This window comes from Dysidea avara, chromosome 8 (genome assembly GCF_963678975.1).
Source record: "Dysidea avara chromosome 8, odDysAvar1.4, whole genome shotgun sequence".
In the NCBI taxonomy this organism is placed as follows: domain Eukaryota; kingdom Metazoa; phylum Porifera; class Demospongiae; order Dictyoceratida; family Dysideidae; genus Dysidea; species Dysidea avara.
Window position 1 is genome coordinate 16,327,530 of NC_089279.1, and position 20,613 is coordinate 16,348,142.

The window sequence follows — 20,613 nt, forward strand, 5'->3', positions numbered from 1 at the left end:
TGCAATGGAGACTATGTATTGTTGCATTTAAATACTATGCTATTATATTGCAACTCTAGCACGTATTTATAACAGGAATGTTTGTTAACTGTTTAGACATACTGGAGCCACACCCACTCATCTGGATTCTACAAATGGAGTCATACCAACTTGTTGGCATCGCACTTACTCGTTACTCCCAATGTATTTGGATGAATATACATGCCTTCATGTGAGACTTGCTACCATGGCGATCCACTGGAAAACATTTTCATAGCAGTTATATTACAGTCATTATTATACAATTCTTACATTATTGTTGTGAAAAGTGTTTGGTATTCATGTTTCTCCCTGTATCTAATTAAAAACAGCCAAGCTGTAAAAAAAGGTGCGGCCCCCAAAAAGGCCATGGTGAAAAAAGATGTGAAATCCAAGGTGGTGGCCAAGAAATGGCTGTGATGGTAGGTTAATGGTAAAAATTTTAATAACGACAATTCAGGTGAATTTGGTGCCAAGACCAAGTGGCACCAAATTCACCTGAATTGTCGTTATTAAAATTTTTACCATTAACCTACCATCACAGCCATTTCTTGGCCGCCACCTTGGATTTCACATCTTTTTTCACCATGGCCTTTTTGGGGGCCGCACCTTTTTTTACAGCTTGGCTGTTTTTGATTAGATATCACTTCTTTTTGTATTTGTATACTGCAAAGCCGGCCAATGGCTGGCTTTGGGGGTTTTTTAACCCATGTGTTTTTTCTTTACCACAGGAAGAAGAAAAGAATTTAAAGAAGATTTTTAATACTTCAATTATTTTTGATTTTATTAGTAATTATACAAATTATATACATATATTTATTACATGCCCATTATTCCCACAGGATATTATTTTGCAGCTGATCTCTCTACTGGGTGACTTGAAATGTAGCTGAACTATCTATAAGGTGAACTCTTCTAGCTGATCTCTCTACAGGGTGATTTGTTTCTAGATGAACTCTCTACAGGGTGATTTGTTTGCAGCTGATCTCTTTACATGATGGTTTCTTTGTAGCTGAACTCTCTACAAGGTAACTTCTTCTAGCTGAACTCTCTACAGGGTGATTTCTTTATAGCTGAACTCTCTATATGATAGTTTCTTTGTAGCTGAACTCTCTACAAGGTGACTTCTTCTAGCTGATCCCTCTACAGGGGGATTTGTTTGTAGCTGAACTCTCAACAAGTGATTTATTTGCAGCTGACCTCTTTATGTGGTGGTTTCTTTGTAGCTGAACTCACTACAAGATGACCTCTTCTAGCTGATCTCTCTCCAGGGTGATGTGATTCTAGCTGAACTCTCTACTGGTGATTTGTTGCAGTTAAACTCTCTACATAGTGGTTTCTTTGTAGCTGAACTCTTTACAAGGTGATTTGTTTGTAGCTGAACTCTCTACATGATGGTTTCTTTGTAGCTGAACTCTCTACAAGGTGACCTCTTCTAGCTGATCCTTCTACAGGGCGATTTGTTTGTAGTTGAATTCTCTACATGGTGATTTGTTTGAGGCTGAACTCTCTACATGGCGGTTTCTTTGTAGCTGAACTCTCTACAACGTAACTTCTTCTAGCTGATCCCTTTACAGGGCAATTTGTTTGTAGTTGAATTCTCTACATGGTGATTTGTTTGAGGCTGAACTCTCTACATGGCGGTTTCTTTGTAGCTGAACTCTCTACAAGGTGATCTCTTCTAGCTGATCTCTCTACAGGGTGATTTGTTTCTAGCTGAATTCTCTACAGGTTATTTGTTTGCAGCTAAACTCTCTACATGGTGGTTTCTTTGTAGCTGAACTCTCTACACGATGGTTTCTTTGTAGCTGAACTCTCTACAAGGTGACTTCTTCTAGTTGAACTCTCTACAGGGTGATCTTTTTGTAGCTGAACTCTCTACAGGGTGATTTGTTTTCAGCTGAACTCTCTACATGATGGTTTCTTTGTAGCTGAACTCTCTACAAGGTGACCTCTTCCAGCTGATCTCTCTACAGAGTGATTTGTTTCTAGCTGAACTCTCTACAGGTTATTTGTTTGCAGCTAAACTCTCTACATGGTGATTTCTTTGTAGCTGAACTCTCTACAAGGTGACTTCTTCTAGCTGATCTTTCTACAGGTTGATTTGTTTCTAGCTGAACTCTCTATAGGTGATTTGTTTGCAGCTAATCTCTCTACATGGTGGTTTCTTTGTAGCTGAACTCTCTACATGATGGTTTCTTTGTAGCTGAACTCTCTACAAGGTGATTTGTTTGCAGCTGAACTCTCTACATGATGGTTTCTTTGTAGCTGGATTCTCTACAAGGTAACCTCTTCTTGCTGATCTCTCTACAGGGTGATCTTTTTGTAGCTGAACGCTCTACAGGGTGATTTGTTTGCAGCTGAACTCTCTACATGATGGTTTCTTTGTAGCTGAACTCTCTACAAGGTGACCTCTTCTAGCTGATCTCTCTACAGGGTGATCTATTTGTAGCTGAACTCTCTACAGGGTGATTTGTTTGCAGCTGAACTCTCTATATGATGGTTTCTTTGTAGCTGAACTCTCTCCACAGTGACTTGTTTGTAGCTGAATTCTCTAGAGAGTGTAGCCGAACTCTGTACAGGGTGCATGACTTGTTTATAGCTGAACTCTCTTCAGTGTGGCTTGCAATGTTATGAATCACTACAGCAATATATATGTAGCTGAACTCTCTATAGGGTGACTTGCTTCTTGCGGAACTGTCTATAAGATTAACTGTTTGCAGTTGAACTCCCTACAGAATATGGTAATAGAATTCTATAATGGTGTAAATAAATTAGCTGAATGCTCTATTAGGGTGACTGTTCTATTAGAGTATCTCGATCTCGCATTTGCTACATGGAGTTGGCTTTTGAATCATAACTCAGTGGTTTGTAATCCAATTCTTCTATACTACTGCAAGGACTTTCAATGAAGATTATTCCAGCTATACACCGATTTTCAGCTCATTGCTCTAAGCGGTTTGCCTAGTAGGCGTGAAAACTAATACTTTTTGATTCCTAAAAATTGATTGCGTAATTGTGACACAGGTTGGGTTTTGTGTCATATCTCCATGGTCTTTATGTCGATTCCTTTCAAACCACCAAAAGGCACTCCTACGATGGTTACTCCATCTACATAGCAATTTTCAACTCATTCCATGAAGCGGTTTACCCTGTAGGCGTGACAACAAATCGATCTTGTTTTACGCGAATAATCGGTCATAACTCCTGAATCATTCACCGTACTTGCACCAAATTTGATGCTAGAATTCGCCTTTGTACTCCCCTTCTGTGTGCCAAATTTCAAGGCGATCAGAGTACGCGTTTGCGTTTTATAGCAATTTTTGCAAGTGTGCGAAAAGACGAAGAAGAAAAAAAAATGAAGAAAAAAACACAAAACTTTGGCCACTTGTATCTCGGAAATGGCTTGAGTGATTTCCTTCAAATTTGGAATGTAGACTCCCCTAGCTGGCGGGCAACTCTGCAGCAAATTTGGTTCCAATCGGATGAGGTATCACCGAGATACAAATGTGTGAAAATGACGTTTTCTTTCTTCCTGTCAATATACTCACGGTGTGGCGCGCCGGCTTCTTGGGCCGCACGACACACTATCGTGTGTCTTGATACTGTAATTATATATGTAATTTTGTGTGGGGGTGCTATAAAATGCAAAAATGCATAGTGAAAATTGTAAATTATTAGGTGATTTTGCACACTTCCTTTTAGGCTAGCTACATGTGTTAATTACTCACAGCTTGTGTCAACAACTGGTAACCGCAGTTGTCATTCTTTAAGCCACGCCCTAAGAGGACAAACTATGTGGGGGCGACTAAATTTAAATTTTAAAATGAACGATGGTATGCAGCACCATAGATTATATCTATGGACTATAATCTATGGCAGCTTCTTTGTGGCTATATGTACTGATTAACAACATAGAGCGCCAGTTCATCAATACCCAGTGACCGCAGTTGTGCTCTGCGTCATTGTTTAAATTCCGAGTAAAATTCTTACAGAGAGCAAATTACGTGGGGGAGACTAAATTCAAATTTCAAACTAGCCATTCTCGAAAACATATGTTTCAATCTGATCGAAACTTTTAGAACAGTTTAAAGACACATTTCCCTACATGCCAAGCCAGTATTGTGGAAAACAACAATCTGGGTTTTGTATTTGGCCTCTAGGTCGACTGAGGACAACTGAAACTTTGTTCAGTGCTGAAAGTACAACTGTTGCAAACATTGTAGGTGATGTGGAGGCATGCAAGACAACAGGTTAAGGTGTAAGTAATAGGGGTTATGTGGGCATTCTCATTATGTATGGTCAGCCACAATAGGTGGTACGTCCACTTTGGTACCAGAATACAAGAACAGTATTCCTACACAAAAAAACAAACCGTGAGAGCTTGGAGGAAAAGCTGTCCAGTCAGTTACCACAGAACTGTACACCTTTTTGTGGCCTATGAATTTTGGGAAGGAAAAAGTTTCATTTTTCTCCTCCCTGGTATCAACCCCCAAAAATTCTTACCACTCCAAGCTCCAATAAGAGATAAATAGAAAAAAGATACTGAACCTTGCACACCTACCAAATCATCCACTATCACCAGATAGATGGAGTTAGTGTGTACTTTACTGCATAAATATATATGTAGCAGCATTAACAGACGATAACTGGTAGCTGGGGCACAGCACCGTTTATTTCTTTTGATGCGGTATGCGTGGGTTCACCAGTCATAATAATTTTTATTTTACTAAAAAAGTTGAGAAACAAGTGCACAAAAATTGGATTTATTAACTAGAAACAAGCTGGAGTAGGCCATAGCACATAGGTAATAGTACATAGTACATCGATAAAAAGTACTGAAACAAGCTGGAGTAGTGCACGATATTAAATCACAGTAAAACAATAAGAAGTGTTATATCCCTACTGTGTTCAAGATACCATAAGATAAGCACAGTAGGGATATAACACTTCTTACTGTTTTACTGTGATTTAATAGCATGCACTACTCCAGTTTGTTTCAGTACTTTTTATCAATGTGCTAAGGTCCCTAAAAACGGTGTAATGGGTTTCATACATAGGATAACAGAAACAACAAAATTCCTTTGAAGAAAAAGGGCATGTTCCTTACTGATTCAAACAAAAATGAAGGACAGCCTTGAGACAATTTGTGTGAGAAAGCTCGATAGACACACTATAAAACAGTTTAGAAGATACTTCTGTGCATAATTTGCAGTTTAAAGTGGTTTGTTAGAGCTATGTTTACTTAGTAGTGCATAGCAACGTAATTCATGAATTACAAATTACAAAATATGCTAAATTACAGTATTTACAAATCTAATTATCTAGCTGAATTATTACTAGAATCATGGTTGATTAATTACCTATTTAGTTAGAATGGAATAGCATTATATTAACTGCATGGGCACCTAGTTTATAGAAGTAGGGCTGAAACAAATACTGCAAATACTCAAGTACTTGTTAAGGATTTCGATATTCAGATAGTAAAATTGGTACTCAAGTATTTGTTAAGATCACATGACCCAGCTTACACAATGCATTTGCCATGGATGAAGCTATAGGGCTTGATTGGCATAATTTCTTGTCAGGAACACTAACTGTACCATTGTTATTACTTGAAAAAGCTGTAAACTGCCTTAAAGTCAGTATAAAACATGTCAAATGGGTATGACTATAAGTAGCTAGTATTTGTGAGTACTCGATGGTTAACTCTAGAGACTAGTCAAACACCAAAAAACTATCAGCCCTATTTAGAAGTAGCATACCATCTTCTATATCATCATCACTTAATACCCAAAACAGCGCCTATGTATGTATGCATCTATCCCAATTGAAGTCTGTGATTTATTTTTTTGAAGAGGAACATTATAAGAGCTAGGACTTGCATTGTTAGACCACAGGTAGACAGTCTCTTGATTCTTCTGGAATTCGAATAATTTAACTGATTAGCTACCTTGTGTAACTGCTTTAAAAATACAACACTGATATATGCATACATTACATCAAACACATACCCATCAACATCATTGCTTCTTTTAACCATAAGCGAACAGCATTTAGCATAGTGTTCATAGTAGTGTGCTTTAAGTACTTTAATCTGGTCAATTTCATAAACCAAGTGAGTAATGTTGAGTGACTTTGCAAGCTTATCTATTGTCGGTAGTGCTTCAGTATACAATAAAATGTCCTCATAGTTGTAAGCTTGCTCTGCAAACAATTCCTGCCAATAAATGAGGACTCTCTGCATCATGATAATCCACTTGAAGTATTCCCTTACATCAGTATGCTTTATCTCTTCTGGAACTTCACACAGTGGTTGTGAAACATTTGATCTTTTGTTGCAATAAGCTGAATATATACTGCTAAGATTTTCGATAGCAAAAGCAAACCTACTAAGTTTCTGTAAATCCTTGACACCCACATGAATGCGACAACAGCACAAAGCAATAAAGTTCCAATAAAACTTCTCAATGCTAGAAAGGGCTGATAAAGTAGTAACAGTCTTACTAACAGATACAGAACTCCTAACAATCAGCTGTTTCGATATATAGCTTGCTGATCCTTCATTTATATACATATTTGGAATGATTTCCTAAATTGCCATAATACAAAAGACATAATTGTTGGTATCAAAAATGTGCACATGTGTATACAGATATATTCTTTGCAAAACAAAATAGAAATAATAGCAATAGTAACACTATGTATTACTAGTTACTAATATATAAGATAACACAAATATTAGTCTGAGAATACTTATAAGCATATATACACCTTTTGTGTAAGAGTTTAAAGCTGCATATTGCTTGGGCAATATACATATTGGGAAAGCTGTTTGTTCATGTCTTTGATGGCAAGCCAGTTTAAACATACTATACATTTTGACTTTGTATATGTTGAGCGATATACATAGAGTTATATTAAGGGTTTGAGGTTTCAGGTTTAGGCGAAACGTAGTTGCAAGATTTGACTAGTTATTACAGTGTATTTTGGTACAAAGCATCACTAATCAGTTAATTGGGCAATGTGTGGATGCATATTTCTGTGCACCACATGTTAGTCACAGAGGCAGAGAAAACTCTGAAAAGTTGGGGGTTCAATGGCAAAAACATATATTGTTGAAATGCTCAGTAGCTACAGAGCATGCTCCCTCCCCCAGAAAATCTTTGAAAATAGTGCTGTTAAATACAATTTTAAAGCATACAGGTAAATAATCCTTATAGATAACACTCAACTAATTTACGACTGCTCTATTAGAGTATCTCAATCTTTGTGTAAAGTTGAGAGTTTCAAGCCTCCTGAGCCCCCACTTTCTGATCATTGAGCAGAACATGACACGGAACAAGACTGCCACATTGACAAAACATTAGTAAATTATATTTGTGACCCAGTCTGAGAAAACCAGTCTTATCGCCCATGTCAGCAGATTCGATTTTTCACCCAGGACACACAGCTACATGAATAAACTATCTAATTCCACATTTAAAATCAGCTAGACTTGAGTGGTCTGGTTTTGCTGGCTGCTTTTCCCAAGCCCAGTGGCGATCTGTACGTGTGGTGTGGGGCCTTAATGGAGCTCTGGTCAGCCTGGGAATGACTGTATGTGGCTGTACAGCTCTGTGGTGTTGAATAACTACCTATGCTGTGAATTTCCTTTCATTTTAGCCAGTTTTGAGACCTCAATGGCTCAAAACTTGGCCTAATTCATCCCTTGACCTTCCTTTTCAATTTTTGAACACTATCTTGCCCGCCTTCCAGGGCCTCCGCCTTCCACCCAATTTGTAGCTCGCCTGATACAGTCAACAAACTATCTAAAATGGCGGGAAACTTAGTTGTTGGCTACTTGCACAGTGGATGCTCTGGAAGGTAAGGAATTGGTTTAAAACGTGTGAAAATTTGGTACACATAGCTTCAACCATTGGCGAGCTACAACACACTAAATACTTAAAACCGGCATTTCTAGATACTTTTAAATAGGTGATAAGCCCGGTTTTGTCAGACTGGGTCACATTTGTAAGCACACTGCTTTATGATGTAGCTTTTAGTGTAGTGTTGTTTTAGTATAATTAAATTATAAGCCAAGTGTGCACCCACAGCCAGCCAAAGGCAAGTTTTGGGCACCCGCCTGGTTTCCTGAAAATGGTTCAATAAAAATGCATGTGTACCCATGTATGTAAAGACATACGTATCTACTTATGCATGTTTGTTTGTGTGCACCCATGTGAGCAAAACCATTAAAATGGTAAAAAAAGCCAGAATGTAAGTAATAAAAGCTAAATCAAGCAGCCCAAGAAGCCAGCATGGATATTTTGACAGGAGGGAAGAAAATGGAGTAGTTCCATGATCCCTTATCCGATTGGAATCAATTTTTCTGTAGAGATGCCCACCAAATTTGAAGAAAATTTCCTTAGTCATTTTCTGAGATACAAGTGGCCAAAGTTTTAGGTTTATTTTTTTTCTCCTTATACTTATACTTCTTTTCATACACTTTGCAAAATCTGCCATGAAATACAAATTCATACTCCAAACAAACTGAAATTTGGCACACTTAAAGGGGTTATAAAAGCAAATTTAAGTTCCAAGCTTGGTGGAAATCTGACCAAGATTCACGGAGTTTTGACCAATTATTCGTGTAAGAAAGAATCACATTTCGGTCACACCTACGGATAAACTGCTCTGAGGAATTAGTTAGAAATTGATTTGTAGTTAGATTAATCATCATAGGAGTGCCTGTTCATGGTTTGAAAGAAATGAGGATTACTACAACAGAGATACAACAGAAAAACCAACAGTGTGTAATAATCATGCAATCATGTATTGTTAATAAAGATGTATAATCACCATGCCTACTAGGCAAACCGCTTGTAGGAATGAGCTGAAATCAGTGTATAGGTGGAACAGCATTGCAGAATAAACTTTTCAGTGGTTTAGAAGAATTCACAATAAAAAAACACTGAGTTACACTGTGAAAACCAACTAAGTGTAACAAATGCTTGATTGGGACACTCTAATAGTGCAGTCACCTTATTCAGTAAGCAGCAAGTCATCTTGTAGAGAGTTCAGCTACAATCGATTGACCATGTACAGTACTTTACAAGTCACCACGTAGAGAGTTCAGTTGTAAACAAGTAGCTAACCCTGGAAAGAGTTCAGCTGCTACTAACAAATTACGCTGTAAAAAATTCAGCTACAAAACAAGACACCCTGTAGAGAGTTCAACACTTCAAACAAGTCACCCTGTAGAGAGTTCAGCTACACAACAATTCAACCTAGAAAATTCAGCTAACAACAAGTCACCCTGTAGAAGGTAGAGCTATTCATACTGTAGAGAAATCAGCTACAAAATGTCACCCTGTAGAGAGTTCAGTTCCAAACAATTCACCCTGTAGACAGATCAGCTACAAACAACTCACTCTATAGACTATAGAAAGTTCAGCTACACAACAAAAGTCAACCTAGAAAACTCAGCTAACAACAAGTCACCCTGTAGAGAATTCAGCTAGAAAAAGGTCACCCTGTAGAAGGTACAACTATAGAAACAAGTCACCCTGTAGAGAAATCAGGTCACACCATAGAGAGTTCAGCTACAAACAAGTCAGCCTGTAAAAAGTTCAGTTACAAACAAGGCACCCAGTAGAGAGAGATCATGCAGTTACAAACAGGAGAGTTTGACTACAAACAATTAAGCCACCCTGTAGAGAGATCAGCTAGAAACAAGTCACCCTAGGGTGACTTGTTTCTAGCTGATTTCTCTACAGGGTGACTTGTTTCTAGCTGATTTCTCTACAGGGTGACTTGTTTGTAGCCGAACTCTCTATATAGAGAGTTCAGTTAGAAACAAGTCATCTTGTAGAGAGTTCAGCTGCAAACAAAGCGAGTTCAGCTACAGTTCAGTTATGCAATAAGTCACCTTAATACCCTCATGATAATCATTTATTCAGTTTATATGTACTAGTAATAGCATGGGTAGCAGTGAAATTTGGGATAAATACCACGAGTGTTGTATTGGAAATGGGGATAAATTTCACGAGGCAAATCATTTCCAATACAACACTCGTGGTATCTATCCCAAATTTTCACTGCTACCCATGCTATTACTAGTACATATAAAACTGAATAAATGATTATCATGAGGGTAATAAGGTGACATATTACATAACTGAACTGTAGCTGAACTCGCTTTATTTGCAGCTGAACTCTCTACAAGATGACTTGTTTCTCGGCTACAAACAAGTCACCCTGTAGAGAGATCAGCTAGAAACAAGTCAGCAGTGAAATTTGGGATAAATACCACGAGTGTTGTATTGGAAATTTACCATTTCCAATACAACAAGAGTGGTATTTATCCCAAATTTCACTGCTACTCATGCTGTTCCCAGTTAATACCATACTCGCACGCATGCTGTGCATTAGCGTTGCTATGTACGCAATTTGTCCTTATGTACTAAACACACGTCAACACTAATTGGCGCTACATTGTTAACATAAATTCTAGCCAATGAAATTGCAATTACAACTTTTTCACTGCTGTCAGTGAAATACTGATAAATTTCACTGCTACTATTGAGACTTTTGTATGGGCAGTGAAACAGGTATGGTATTAGTACAAATATTTAATCTGATACAATTAAACCTATACACACAAATAATTCTTTTTCTTGCTCAACAATTCCTGTAGTAAGGAAACTCTTAAACAAGCAGAGAACTTTGGGGAATGTGTGTTTACACAATATGGACATGCATGGCAACACTAGGTTAATTCTTACAGTCTACAAATATACGTGAATTAAATGTCTGTTCACTGGGATACTTACAGAAGGTTAAATGAACACTGTAACTACAGTGGCTTACTTGATGAACAATGATGAGTCATGTCTCTGTGTTTCTATATTCTTGCTATGTGTTTTATTTCGATTATGGGTTTACTCACATGAATCATATATGGCCTGATAGAAAATTTAACGGTGAATCGAATGGAAGTTGTTGTGAGATGATAGGAGTAACCACCATCAAGTTTATAAAGGGTTTGCATGTTTCCTTACCAAAGAGTTATTTTCACGGCTAGTTTTGGCCTCACTATTTAGCAGTAGGGTAAAACCCTAGATATCATTATAATTCTTGTTACATTTTAACTAGAATGACATAAATTGCATGCCATAGGATGGACGCTTCGAAAGTTAAAGGGCTTTGACAGTTTGTGCAAGGCATGTAGATTTATTAAGTTTAAATCCAGTTTTCTGGATTATGCAGGTTTAAGGGTTAAAAGGAAGCCCAAAAGCCAGTGGCTTTGTAAGAAGTGCTAAACCAAAACTGCCAAGCTGTAAAAAATGGGGTGTTGCCCCCAGGATAAAAAAGTTATGAAATCAAAAGTGGAGGCCAAGTGATGGTACATAGTTGATCAATTCCAGATGACCTAGCTAGCTGCATGACGCCTGGTTTTTAGAAGTAGTACAACATGAACTTGGTTTTAATTAGTTTTTTGCATTTTAGTTTTAATAATTAACTTGAGCGATTTTAGTTTAGTTTTGATTACTAAGTAGCTGTGTTCTGGTTTAGCATTGATTGCCTTACTATAAGCAGTTGGATGTATTTTAGTGTTTTCTGTTTCACGATTTTCATTATGCATAACTTTAGTTACTAAGCATTCATAGCTACGTATTTAACAGAGAGTACAATATAGCTTGTCTTAAAGAACTGGCAGTTCTAGAGCAACATGTCATGATTACGATAACTATCACAATGTTATATCTTTACATGCATCAATAACATCATGTATGCACAACTTTGTATTAATGATTTATTTTAACAAAATGAGATGACATTGTGTACAACTACAATTGAGGCCATAGGTAGTTGTAGTTGAATAATAGTATTCTTTTATAGAAATTCAATGGTTTTCAACAGGTAGGCTTTTTATTTATTTACTGTGATTTTTAATATCATTATTGCTCTTGACATTAAATAACAATGTTAGCACTACAGTATTTCAATTAATTCATCAGTAATCCTTAATTTTAACAGTGATTTTTAATGCTTGCCAGTAGCAATACTTGCAAATATACATACCTACTTCTGTTTGCTTACATGCAACCACATCAGCAATTTCACCCAAATTACATAGTACAGAGTTTTTTTAACATTGTGGATTATAAGGAGGTTTTTTTCCTTCAATTTTCTCAATCAAAGGTACATAATAATATATGCATATTTCAAAATCAGAAATTTTGAATTAATATCTGTACCACACTGTCTAAAGGAGAAAATTTGCATTTTCAAAGTGCAAAAATAACTGTTAACAAAAATATTTCATCCACAAGTATAAAAGGCTTCATTGAATAATTTACTGGTGCATACATACGTGCATAAATATGTGTTAATGTTTCTTACATACTTTTTGTAGCACTGTCAGTAGTAAGGACTGGAAATGATTACCTGGTTTCACTGCATCCTAACATTTCAACAGACACATACATATGAAATACTGCATAAACATACATATAAGTAAGTACAAAGAAATACATCAAAACTTATCGGAACTCCACTAATCTGAAATTCTATTTAACCACATCATGCAGCCAAGAAAGCCACCACACCACATCATGGCTTATTAACAGAAAGAAATGTAATTTTTATTTCTGCATAGCCCATTCTTCCTTCTCCAAATTGCATCATATTTGCAACTATAGCTGCTTGCCATGTAGGGCAAGCTACACACAAATTTTTAACTTGATTGCCTTGAAATTTGACACTGATAAACAGAAAATAAAGGTGAATTTACGTATGTACCAAGTTTGTTCAAATCTGATTGATATATATATATATATATATATTTAGATGAAAATCATGAAATAATCAAATTTCATTGGCTATTTACATGTATCTAAATCCTGTAGATCCCTTGTTTATGTCTCAATAAATCCCTGTCTCTGGGGCAATACAAAACATGGCAATTACGCATCTGTAACATGGGCAATGCATGGGCATATAACAGAATAGCAAGTGCCATTATATCAAGACACACGGTAGTGTGTCGTACGGCCCAAGAAGCCGGCGCGCAACCCCGTGAGTATATTGACAGGAAGAAAGAAAACGCAATTTTCGCACCTCCGTAGCTCTGTGCTGCCTTGATGAAACAAGACAAATTTTGCTGTGTACATTCCCTCCAACTTCAGTACTCCACATTCCAAATTTGAGCGAAATCGCTTCAGGCATTCCTGAGATATGCGACTTCAAAAATTGGCTTAGTTTCTTCGTTTTTTTCTTCTTCTTATTTTTCTTCCTCTTTTCGCACACTTACAAAAACTGCTATAAAACGCGAACGCGTTATCCGATTGCCTTGAAATTTGGCACACAGAAGGGGGGTATAAAGGCGCATCTCTGTACCAACTTTGGCTGGAATACCATAATCAGGCAAAGAGTTATGAGCGATTATGCACCAAAAATAACACCAATATGTTGTCACGCCTACAGGGTAAACCGCGTATGGGAAGAAGCTGAAAATCGGTGGGTGAATAGGTTAACTATTGAACCTCAAACCTTTTGTGGTTTCAAAGAAATCGAGCTAAAACCCAGGAAGATATAGCAAAAAAATCAACAGTGTGTAACAATTACGCAATCGAGATTAGCTAATTTTTATTATTATTATTATTATGCTTGCCACGCCTACCAGATAAACCACTTGGGGTAAAGCTTTGAAAATCGCTATACAGATGGAGTTATCATCTTAGAAAGGCTCTTCAATGGTGTAGAAAAATCAGACTTAAAGCCACGGAGTTATAACACGAAATCCAACTTGGTGTAGCAAGTGCGAGATCGAGATACTCTAATAGAACAGTCATCCTAATAGAGCAGTCACCCTGAACAGAATTCAAGAGATCAGTTAGAAATAAGTAACCTGTATAGAGATCAGCTACAAACAAATCACCCTGTAGAGAGTTCAGCTACAAACAATTCACCCTGTTCAGACATCAGTTAGAAGAAGTTTTCTTGTAGAGAGTTCAGTTACAAACAAATCACCCAGTTGAAAGATCAGCTAGAAGATGTCACCTTATAGATAGTTCAGTTACAAAGAAACCACCATGTAGAGAATTCAGCTACAAACTAGTGACCCTGTAGATACATCAGCTAGAAGAAGTTACCTTGTGGAGAGTTCAGCTACAAAGAAACCATTCTGTAAAGAGCTCAGCTGCAAACAAATCATCTATACAGAATTCAGCTACAAACAAATCACCCTGTAGAGAGATCAGCTAGAAGAAGTTACCTTGTAGATAGTTCAGCTACAAACAAATCATCCTGTAGAGAGATCAGCTAGAAGAAGTTACCTTGTAGATAGTTCGGCTACAAACAATTCACCCTGTACAGAGCTCAGCTAAAAGAGGTTTCCTTGTAGAGAGTTCAGCTACAGACAAATCACCCTGTAGAGAGATCAGTTAGAAGAAGTTACCTTGTAGATTGTTCAGCTACAAACAATTCACCCTGTAAAGAGATCAGCTAGAAGAAGTTACCTTGTAGAGAGTTCAGCTACAAAGAAACCATCAAGTAGAGAATTCAGCCGCAAACAAATCATGTATAGAGAGTTCAGCTACAAACAAATCTCCCTGTAGAGATATCAGCTAGAAGAAGTTTCCTTGTAGAGAGTTCTGCTACAAACAAATCACTATGTAGAAAGATCAGCTAGAAGAAATCACCTTGTAGAGAGTTCAGCTTCAAAGAAGAAATCATGTGAGAGTTCAGGTACAAACAAATTGTCCTGTAGAGAGATCAGCTAGAAGAAGTTACCTTGTAGAGAGTTCAGCTACAAAGAAACCATCATGTAGATAGTTCAGGTACAAACAAATCACCCTGTAGAAAGATCAGCTATAGAAGAAATCACCTTGTAGAGAGTTCAGCTACAAAGAAACTATCATGTAGAGAGTTCAACTACAAACAAATCACCCTGTAGAAAGATCAGCTATAGAAGAAATCACCTTGTAGAGAGTTCAGCTACAAAGAAACCATCATGTAGAGAGTTCAGCTACAAACAAATCGGCCTGTAGAGAGATCAGCTAGAAGAAATTACCTTGTAGAGAGTTCAGCTACAAAGAAACCATCATGTAGAGAGTTCAGCTGCAAACAAATCACCTGTAGAGAGTTAAGCTACAAGCAAATCTCCCTGTAGAGAGATCAGCTAGAAGAAGTCACCTTGCAGGGAGTTCAGTTACAAAGAAATAAACCATGTAGAGAGTTCAGCTGCAAACAAATCACCTGTAGAGAGTTCAGCTAGAAACAAGTCACCCTGTAGAGAGATCAGCTAGAAACAAGTCACCTTGTAGAGAGTTCAGCTAGAAGAAGTCACATTGTAGAGCTACAAAGAAACTACCATGTAGAGTTCAGCTGCAAACAAATCACCCTGTAGAGAACTCAGCTACAAACAAATTGCCCTGTAGAAAGATTAGCTAGAAGAAGTTACCTTATAGGGAGTTCAGCTATGAACAGATCACCCTGTAGAGAGTTCAGCTACAAACAAATCACCCTGTAGAGAGTTCAGCTACAAACAAATCACCCTGTAGAGAGTTCAGTTACAAAGAAACCACCATGTAGAGAGTTCAGCTGCAAAAAAAATCAATCACTCTGTTGAGAGTTCAGCTAGAAGAAGTCACCTTGTAGAGAGTTAAGCTGCAAATAAATCACCCTGTAGAGAATTCAGCTACAAACAAATCACCCTGTAGAAAGATCAGCTAGAAGAAGTTACCTTGTAGAGAGTTCAGCTACAAAGAAACCACCATGTAGAGAGTTCAGCTGCAAACAAATCACCTGTAGAGAGTTCAGCTAGAAACAAGTCACCCTGTAGAGAGTTCAGCTAGAAGAAGTCACATTGTAGAGAGTTCAGCTACAAAGAAACTACCACGTAGAGAGTTCAGCTACAAACAAATCATCCTGTAGAGAGTTCAGCTAGAAGACGTCACCTTGTAGAGAGTTAAGCTGCAAATAAATCACCCTGTAGAGAATTCAGCTACAAACAAATCACCCTGTAGAAAGATCAGCTAGAAGAAGTTACCTTGTAGAGAGTTCAGCTACAAAGAAACCACCATGTAGAGAGTTCAGCTGCAAACAAATCACCTGTAGAGAGATCAGCTAAAAACAAGTCACCCTGTAGAGAGTTCAGCTAGAAGAAGTCACATTGTAGAGAGTTCAGCTACAAAGAAACTACCACGTAGAGAGTTCAGCTGCAAACAAATCATCCTGTAGAGAGTTCAGCTAGAAGAAGTCACCTTTTAGAGAGTTCAGCTACAAAGCAACCACCATGTAAAGAGTTCAGCTGCAAAAAACTCAATCACCTTGTAGAAAGATCGGCTAGAAGAAGTTACCTTGTAGAGAGTTCAGCTACAAAGAAACCACCATGTAGAGAGTTCAGCTGCAAACAAATCACCTATAGAGAGTTCAGCTAGAAACAAGTCACCCTGTAGAGAGTTCAGCTAGAAGAAGTCACATTGTAGAGAGTTCAGCTACAATGAAACTCCCATGTAGAGAGTTCAGCTGCAAACAAATCACCCTGTAGAGAACTCAGCTACAATCAAATATGCAGTGTAAAAAGATCAGCTAGAAGAAGTTACCTTGTAGAGAGTTCAGCTACAACGAAACCACCATGTAGAGAGTTCAGCTACAAACAAATCACCTGTAGAGAGTTCAGCTAGAAACAAGTCACCCTGTAGAGAGATCAGCTAGAAACAAGTCACCTTGTAGAGAGTTCAGCTAGAAGAAGTCACCTTGTAGAGAATTCAGCTACAAAGAAACCACCATTTAGAGAGTTCAGCTGCAAACAAATCACCCAGTAGAAAGTTCAGCTATGAACAGATCACCCTGTTGAGAGTTCAGTTAGAAACAAGGAATCCTGTAGAGAGATCACCTAGAAGTATCGCCTTGTAGAGAGTTCAGCTACAAACAAATCACCTGTATAGAGTTCAGCTACAAACAAATCACCCTGTAGAGAGATCAGCTAGAAGAAGTCACCTTGTAGAGAGTTCAGCTATAAAGAAACCACCATGTAGAGAATTCAGCTGCAAACAAACACCCTGTAGAGAACTCAGCTACAAACAAATCGCCCTGTAGAAAGATCAGCTAGAAGAAGTTACCTTGTAGGGATTTCAGCTACAAACAAATCACCCTGTAGAGAGTTCAGCTACAAAGAAACCATTCTGTAAAGAGCTCAGCTGCAAACAAATCACTTGTACAGAATTCAGCTACAAACAATTCACCCTGTAGAGAGAGCAATTAGAAGAAGTCACCTTGTAGAGTGTTCAGTTACAAAGAAACCACCATGGAGATTTCTGTAATCAATATAATATTATGTGACCGGATTTGCGAAAAGGGGTCTTCCACACACATCCAATTCCGTAACCGTTGGAGACCATAACTCAGTGTTCAAGTAACATATTAACCTGAAAAGTTCACCACGAATTCAGCTATAGTGGTGCTCACCACTGTCCAAAATTCAAGGCAATAGCTCTTTCCAATCTGAAGTTATCAATTGTCAAAGTTGGCAAATTGGATGTGTGTGGAAGACCCCTTTTCGCAAATCCGGTCACATATGTATTATACAGTATATATAATTTGTACATTTACTGATAAAATATTTAAAGTACATCTACTTCATCTTTTCTTCTTCCTGTAGTAAAGAAAAAAACATAGGTTAAAAAAGTCCCAAAGCTGGCCATAGGCCGGCTTTGGGGTATACAAAATACAAAAAGAAATGAAATCTAATCCAAAACAGCCAAGCTGTAAAAAAAGTGTGCGGCCCTCAGAAAGGCTATGGTGAAAAAAGATGTGAAATCCAAGGTGGCGGCCAAGAAATGGCTGTGATGGTAGGTTAATGGTAAAAATTTTAATAATGACAATTTAGGTAAATTTTGTGAAGCAGCACAAAAATTCACCTGAATTGTCGTTATTAAAATTTTTACCATTAACCTACCATCACAGCCATTTCTTGGCCGCCACCTTGGATTTCACATCTTTTTTCACCATAGCCTTTCTGAGGGCCGCACACTTTTTTTACAGCTTGGCTGTTTTGGATTAGATTACAAGTTACAGGGAGGTGTATTAGGCTTGTTTCTACTACATTTCTCATGTCATAAGCAGCTGCGAGGGTACAACAAACAGCAGTAAAGGTACAACAATGAGCTGTGGTCTAAATAAGTTAGACTTCGCTTGAGCACCACAACACAGGGCCTTTCAGGTTTCTAAATTCCGTAGAACCCTGTGTTTTGATGTCTAACCATTATATAGAACTTTACGTGGGAGGATCTAAGCAAAAAAATGGTTCTATAAAAGCCATACAGAATGCAACTGTTCTTTCTATATTAGGCAGTTATAGAACACTTTAGACCCACAGACCTATTTGCAGGCTAATAGCCTGCTTTGAGTGATTAATCACTTGTTCTAGCCAGTACAACCAATAAACCAAGCCAGTCTAGGCTGATAGCCTGTACTGTGATGGCTGACCAGTCAACCCAACCAGTGAGAGGAGAACCACTGGAATTAATTTATAGACATACTTGAAGATTGTTGCTTGAAGTCAGCAACAGTAAAAAAGCCAGGGTGAAAAAGATGTGAAATCCAAGGTGGAAGCCACTAGGTTAATGACAAAAAATTATATCAACAATTCAGGTGAATTTGTGTTGCCCTCTCCAAGTTTCACTAGGATTCGGCACCAAATTCACCTGAATTTGTCGTTATTAAATTTTTTCCATTACCTTACATCATAGCCATTTCTTTGCTACAACCTTGGATTTCACATCTTTTCTTTACCCTAGCATACTGGGTCACACCTCTTTTACAGTTTGTTGTTTTGGTATACGTAAATAACACTTCTTATTGTAATTGCATACAAAAATAATTTTGATGTAATTGGCTTTTTGTCCTTTTCTTTACTACAGGAATGAAAAAGGGTAGATTTTTTTTTTTTTTTTGTGGTCCATATGTTCATAAGAGCTATTTTGCTCTTTATGTAAAATCAAGACACACGGTAGTGTGTCGTGCAGCCCAAGAAGCCGGCGCGCAACCCCGTGAGTATATTGACAGGAAGAAAGAAAACGCAATTTTCGCACCTCCGTAGCTCTGTGCTGCCTTGATGAAACAAGACAAATTTTGCTGTATACATTCCCTCCAACTTCAGTACTCCACATTCCAAATTTGAGCGAAATCGCTTCAGGCATTCCTGAGATATGCGACTTCAAAAATTGGCTTAGTTTCTTCGTTTTTTTCTTCTTCTTCTTATTTTTCTTCCTCTTTTCGCACACTTACAAAAACTGCTATAAAACGCGAACGCGTTATCCGATTGCCTTGAAATTTGGCACACAGAAGGGGGGTATAAAGGCGCATCTAGGTACAAACTTTGGCTGGAATACGATAAACAGGCAAAGAGTTATGAGCGATTTTGCACGAAAAATAACACCAATATGTTGTCACGCCTACAGGGTAAACCGCGTATGGGAAGAAGCTGAAACTCGGTGGGTGAATAGGTTAACTATTGAACCTCAAACCTTTTGTGGTTTCAAAGAAATCGAGCTAAAATCCAGGAAGATACAGCGAAAAAATCAACAGTGTGTAACAATTATGCAATCGAGATTAGCTAATTTTTAATTTTTTTATTTTATTATTATTATTATTATTATGCTTGCCACGCCTACCAGATAAACCACTTGGGGTAATGCTTTGAAAATCGCTGTACAGATGGAGTTATCATCTTAGAAAGGCTCTTCAATGGTGTAGAAGAATCAGACTTAAAGCCACGGAGTTATAACACGAAATCCAACTTGGTGTAGCAAGTGCGAGATCGAGATACTCTAATAGAGCAGTCATCCTAATAGAGCAGTCACCCTGAACAGAATTCAAGAGATCAGTAAGAAATAAGTAACCTGTATAGAGATCAGCTACAAACAAATCACCCTGTAGAGAGTTCAGCTACAAACAATTCACCCTGTTCAGACATCAGTTAGAAGAAGTTTTCTTGTAGAGAGTTCAGTTACAAACAAATCACCCTGTTGAAAGATCAGCTAGAAGATGTCACCTTGTTGATAGTTCAGTTACAAAGAAACCACCATGTAGAGAATTAAGCTACAAACTAGTGACCCTGTAGATACATCAGCTAGAAGAAGTTACCTTGTAGAGAGTTCAGCTACAAAGAAACCATTCTGTAAAGAGCTCAGCTGCAAACAAATCACCTATACAGAATTCAGCTACAAACAAATCACCCTGTAGAGAGATCAGCTAGAAGAAGTTACCTTGTAGATAGTTCAGCTACAAACAAATCATCCTGTAGAGAGATCAGCTAGAAGAAGTTACCTTGTAGATAGTTCAGCTACAAACAATTCACCCTGTACAGAGCTCAGTTAAAAGAGGTTTCCTCGTAGAAAGTTCAGCTACAAACAAATCACCCTGTAGAGAGATAAGTAAGAAGAAGTTACCTTGTAGATCGTTCAGCTACAAACAATTCACCCTGTAAAGAGATCAGCTAGAAGAAGTTACCTTGTAGAGAGTTCAGCTACAAAGAAACCATCATGTAGATAGTTCAGGTACAAACAAATCACCCTGTAGAAAGATCAGCTATAGAAGAAATCA

At 37.8% G+C, this 20,613-nt stretch overlaps 1 protein-coding gene across 1 annotated transcript in view; it reads right to left on the reverse strand.

Moving 5' to 3' along the window:
• Positions 1–20,613, reverse strand: part of LOC136264794 (uncharacterized) — a 121,688-nt gene that overhangs the window by 17,879 nt on the left and 83,196 nt on the right. Inside the window, exons 15-16 of the mRNA XM_066059563.1 lie at positions 12,410–12,466; positions 6,033–6,610 (exon numbers count right to left, since the gene is read on the reverse strand). Coding sequence (XP_065915635.1) covers positions 6,033–6,610; positions 12,410–12,466 — 635 coding nt within the window. The remainder of the gene's footprint in view (positions 1–6,032; positions 6,611–12,409; positions 12,467–20,613) is intronic.